The sequence below is a fragment of the Myotis davidii genome, unplaced genomic scaffold (genome assembly GCF_000327345.1).
Source record: "Myotis davidii unplaced genomic scaffold, ASM32734v1 scaffold1055, whole genome shotgun sequence".
In the NCBI taxonomy this organism is placed as follows: Eukaryota; Metazoa; Chordata; class Mammalia; order Chiroptera; family Vespertilionidae; genus Myotis; species Myotis davidii.
The window spans coordinates 918,944-924,369 of NW_006286477.1; the positions used below are offsets into that span (position 1 = coordinate 918,944).

General features: G+C 54.6%; 1 protein-coding gene across 3 annotated transcripts in view; it reads left to right on the forward strand.

Moving 5' to 3' along the window:
- The window catches only part of PLEKHA1 (pleckstrin homology domain containing A1), a 28,194-nt gene that overhangs the window by 9,726 nt on the left and 13,042 nt on the right, over nt 1–5,426 (forward strand). For all 3 annotated transcript variants that reach the window (XM_006757956.2, XM_006757957.2, XM_006757958.2), the window contains exons 4-5: nt 2,369–2,466; nt 4,874–4,999. In XM_006757956.2, coding sequence (XP_006758019.1) covers nt 2,369–2,466; nt 4,874–4,999 — 224 coding nt within the window. The remainder of the gene's footprint in view (nt 1–2,368; nt 2,467–4,873; nt 5,000–5,426) is intronic.

Sequence of the window (5,426 nt, forward strand, 5' to 3'; positions counted from 1 at the left end):
TAAGCTATAATTGCCTCTCCGGGGAAGCTTTTCCTTATTCTATCCAGTAGTTGTGGGAAGGATATACCTTCCCTCATGTATCTGGGTACAGGACTCTTCCCTTGTGTTCACCATGATGTTTAGTAATTATCAAAATCACGCCCAGCCCCCCTCCCTCTGTGGGCTCTCGCCCAGTCCCCCCTCCCCCTGTGGGCTCTCGCCCAGCCCCTCTCCCTCTGTGGGCTCTCACCCAGTCCCCCTCCCCCGTGGGCTTGCGGAAGGGAGCTGATGACCTTGTTATCAGGCACTGAGGAATGTCTGGTAGGTGTCCGCTATGCTTGGCACAGGGGCTGCCAGAGTAACAAGAAGCAGCTGCTGCCCTTGGAGCCGCCGAGTCCCCCCTCCCCCTGTGGGCTCTCGCCCAGCCCCTCTCCCTCTGTGGGCTCTCACCCAGTCCCCCTCCCCCGTGGGCTTGCGGAAGGGAGCTGATGACCTTGTTATCAGGCACTGAGGAATGTCTGGTAGGTGTCCGCTATGCTTGGCACAGGGGCTGCCAGAGTAACAAGAAGCAGCTGCTGCCCTTGGAGCCGCCGGGCAGGCTGTCGCCAGGCAGGCCCGTGCCCGGTGCCTGTGTCTGTGAGTGACATCAGGAGGGAGAGGAAGGGCTGCAAAGCTTCAGGTTCTCGTTGGGATCTCGGGAGCCAGGGGGTCACACTGACTGCGGGCCGGGGTGGTGGCCGCTCACCTGACCACCCTTTGCCACGGGGAGAAGAGGGGCACCTGCTGGGCAGGCGCAGGGGGCGGGGCGCGGGGGGAGCGCTTGTGAAGCTGGAGGGAGGGGAGAGACTAGGTGAGCACGTGGGCAGGAGTCGGACCTGATATATTGTTGACACGTGGTTATTTTTAAACGATAGGTAAGAAATTAGCATCTGGAGAGTAGGCATGAGGCGAAGGTAGATTTTTAAATTTTTTTTTGTATGAATAAGAGTTTTGATGTTGGTAGATGAGGTAAGTAGCTTTCAAACTGTTACCCTTACAGATGGGCCTGGATGAGGGTGGCAACAGCGGGGAGAGGAAGGGTGAGAAACGTTAGGGGAGTGCAGGGCCTGGGGGCTGCACAGGTGGGGTACGGGGGAGAGGTGTCGGGTAGCTTTGCTTCAGGCAAAGAGGTGAGGATCACAGAGAGCAATCAGGTTGGGGAGTGGGAAATGGTGGAGACCAACAGTGGAATGTTCTGGTGACGGCCGGGCTGGGCGGAGCTGCCAGGTGGAGAGTGGAGACGCTGGGATCCGTGGGAACAGTGGGCGCTGGTGAGGGCTGGGAGCTTGGTGCCCTCAGCGTGTCCGTGATGGGAGGGGCCTGAGTAGGAGTGGCAGCTGTCATCAGGAGGTGCTGTCCACAGAGAGTAAAGGTATGGGGGGCAGGGCTGGCGGTAAGCCCTCTGTCCTGCCGGAGAGGCAGGTGGTGCTGGGACAGTGAGGGGAAGCGTCTGACGCAGTCACGTGCCTCCAGTAAGAAGCAGGGTCTGAGCGGGTACGATGTCGCTGTTGAGAGCACCTTGGAGTCTTTCATCTCCACCGATGCTTGAGTGACCCAGGGAGCAGAAAGTGCGTGGAGCAGCTGCCACCCCCTGGCTGGGGAGACATCCCGGGAGAGGCGGGATCCCCAGGGCCTTGGGCGGAGGGGTCACCGTGGAGCTGGAGGTGGACATGGAACTGACCAGCTGGCTGTGTGCTGCTGCAGCTGCTGGGGGGTCCGTCTGCTCACTCTCCCGGCCTTCTCCCGTCAGGACCTCCTGTGGGCGGAGCATGCCTGCGCCACAGGACGTCTAGGAAACACTGTGCAGGTCCCGGCCCAGTGGCCCAGTGGCCCAGCCGAGGAGCTGAGAGCGGGCGCTCCCCACAGGCGCCGGTGGGCAGTGGCCGGGAGGAGCCTTCGGTGGGAGGGTCTCTGCGTGCCCTTGGCGGGAACGTAAAGGGAGTCAGCCTTTTGGGAAGACAACTTGCCAATATCTATAAGAATTTTTAATATGAATTCCCTTTGCTCCAACATGTTTACGTTCAGAAACTTATCCTATAGAAACGCTAGCCTAAGGAGAAATGTATGTATATGAAATGCATGTTTTATTGGGATAGTTTATATAATTTCAAAAATTGGAATAGCCTACATGTCCATCATTAGAGGGTGGGTTAAATATATTGTGTTTTTGTTTAATGAAAGACGTGGCCATTAAAAATAAGAATTTTACCCTTGTTATTGAGTGATAATAGCAGTGCTACATGTGGTCACAGCATTGAACCTAGCATGGTTTTCCATCTGCTACAAACATAAACTTGGAGGTAACAAGTGCAGAATTTCATGCATTGTAGTTTGTTTTTTCTCTCAACAGTTATGAACGCAGGGATGAGGAAATATTTCCTACAAGCTAATGATCAGCAGGACCTAGTAGAATGGGTCAATGTGTTGAACAAAGCTATAAAAATTACAGTAAGTATTTGAATTTTAAAGTTTTAATGTCTGGGAGTAATTGTACATTTTGAAAACACACCTACTGGGTAATAACTGAATTGCCTATAGGTTGTTCCTCACAGTTTATGGAAGGGGTCGGGGCTTGTGATGTGAATGCATTTCCTGTCCATGGTGACTGTGCCCTTCAGACAGCCCGGGAAGCTGCTGTAGCCGTCTGCGTCCCTATGGGGCTCAGCACCGCTGGTGGCGATGTTTCTAGGGAAATGCATGGAGGTTCTGCCTGGAGGGTCTGTGGGGCGGGGTTCTCCCAGAGCAAGAGTCTTCCTGCCACCGCCCAGGTAGTCGGAGTCGGATTCCTGTCCCCACCTGGCGGGCTGCTGTGGGGTGGAGGGGGTGGTGAAGGGCTGAGGGACTCGGGCTCTGAACTGCTTGCCGCACCCGCTCCCCCTGCGTGCCAGCACTTGGACCTCACACCCTGTTCTGTGCGCAGCTCCCGCTTCCGAGCGGCTTCTCTTTTTGGTCTTCTGTGGACACGAGCTTGTTGGGACTATCGCCTCGCCCGGCCCGGCCCTGCCCGAGGCTTACCTAACGCATGTGGTGGCGTGAGGCTCAGGAGGGTTCAGTCCCTCAGGTGATGGGAGAGGGTGTGACGGGGGGCACACAGCGCAGTACAGAGATCCTGCCACACACAGACCCACACCTGCACCCCGTATGCTCATGCTGACCAGCGTCACCCCGATCAATTTTATAACTAAAGTAAAATACAAAAGGGCAGAGTAACTTTCACAGGTGGCTTAGCTGGTGAGTGGAGCTGGGAGCCACACGCTGTGAAGGCGCCTCATGCTGCAGCCCAGCCCTGCCCCCGCTCTGTCCTCAGACCGGTGATGGTCAGCGAGGAAGCGGGGCCTGATCCCTGGTGATCCTCCTCCCCTCTCTCCTGACACACTGGCGGAGAGGCACATAGTAGGCTGCACAGAAGCAGGGTTTCCTGTGGGAGCCGGTGTTTTTCCTGAAAGGCAGGGGTTTTACCCCAGACAACCGATTCTCCAGAAACACTGCCGTGAAAGCCTGCATACATTCGATGCATATTCACATCCCACTCAGGACGGAGCTGACACGCTACAGCTGTTCTCAGAGGCAAGGCCGGGGCTTGGGCCTCTCGCCAGGACAGCTACCACCACGTGACACGCCCACGCACGGCATCTGCTCTGCAGAAGCAGAAGCTGTTTTACGTTTGTGCGCTTTCCAGAAAGCGGCTTCTTAACTGGCTCAGCAGCACGTGCTCTTAAAAGGCCTTCGCGGCCGCTTCCCCTCTTCCTGTGAGTCTCTGCTGGAGTCCCTCAGAGACGGTCCGGTCACCCGGCCGAGCCGAGTCGCACTGACGGTTTGTGCTGACAAGTGGCCCAGGCTCAGGGCCTCTGCTGAGTTACCTCGTGGTTGGTCAGCAAGTTAAGCAGTTGTCATGCCTTTGTTTCCACTTCAGGGAGGTGCTCGTCCACATAGGAAATTCCTATATTGACAGTCACTGCTTATTGTGGGTTTATCACTGATGCAGCTATTGGAATTCCTTAAGAATTTTTAAAGTTCCTAAGAAGTTTTCCCCGGCCAGTATACTCAGTGGCTGAGCATCGACCCATGCACGAAGAGGTCGCTGGTTCGATTTCCGTCAGAGCACGTGCCTGGGTTGTGGGCTCGATCCCCTGTAGGGGGCGTGCAGGAGGCAGCCAATCGATGTTAATGTTCCTATCTCATCGATGTTTCTCCCTTTCACTTCCTCTCTCTCTAAAATCAATAAAAACATATAAAAATAAAGTGAAATTCCTAAAAGTTTTAAGCTATTTGGAACATTTTAACTTTTAATTTAAGTATCTTATTCTCTCTTGCTTTTAGATTGGTCCATTGAGTCAGTCTTTCAACATGTATTGCATGCTCAGTATTTTCCAGTAGCAGCTCTGCCCTAAAGCCAGAGATGGTGAATACGCCATCGTCCCTGTCCACACGGCTGTGGCAGGGTCCTGGTGGGGGATGGAGGGAAGGAAGAGGTGGCAGCACAGGGCCGCACACGGCGTTACATGCTCGGGGGAGCAGGTGCAGTGTGGTGGCTGAGTGTGGGCGACAGTCCCACTGACTCAGCTGGAACGGAGTGTCTCCCTGGGCCTTGGAGCCCTGTCTGGGGATGCCAGGAACCCACCCTCGGGAGAGGATTGGCTGGACGGTGAGACGAGATATGTGGGCGAGAGTCCTGCCTTCGTGAGCGCTCTGTCCGTGGTGGCTGTGTTATAAAGAAAGGGTGCTAGGAGCCTTACAGAGTCCATACACTCAGCAATGCTTACCTGTGCTGGTTTTATGGAAATAGACTAAGCTGGGAATTCTGTGTCACCTGTAATGCTGGTTGTAAAATCATTCCTTTCCCTTCCTATTTTAGGTACCAAAGCAGTCAGACTCACAGCCTCATTCAGAAAACCCGAGCCGCCCGGGGGACTGTGGGAAGAAGCAGGTGTCCTACAGAACGGACATTGTGGGCGGGGTGCCCATCATCACGCCGACGCAGGTAGTCCCGGGTGCTCTGCTGTGTGCGGGCTCCTGGCGGAGGTGGATGTCGTTGTGGTTATCAGCGCGGCCCCTGAGTTAGTCCAGCGGCCCGTGAACACAGAAAGCTTGCGTTTTTCTCTCTAGTTTCAAAAGTTATGATAACGCCGACGAGGGTGAGGAGAGATTGTTACTCACTTGCTGGTGGGAATGTGAAGTAGGAGGACCACTTTGAAAAAGAGTTTGGCAGATATTCATAAAAATGAACTTGCAGTTAACATATGGCCCAGCATTTACACTGCGAGGTGTTTATTCTAGAGAAATGAGACTTATGTTTACACAGAAACCTGTACGTGCATGTTCATAGCAGCTTTATTCCTAAGAGCCCCAGATTGGACCTAACGCCGCTGCTGGTTAGCAGGTGTGTGGTTGAACTGCCGTCAGACCAG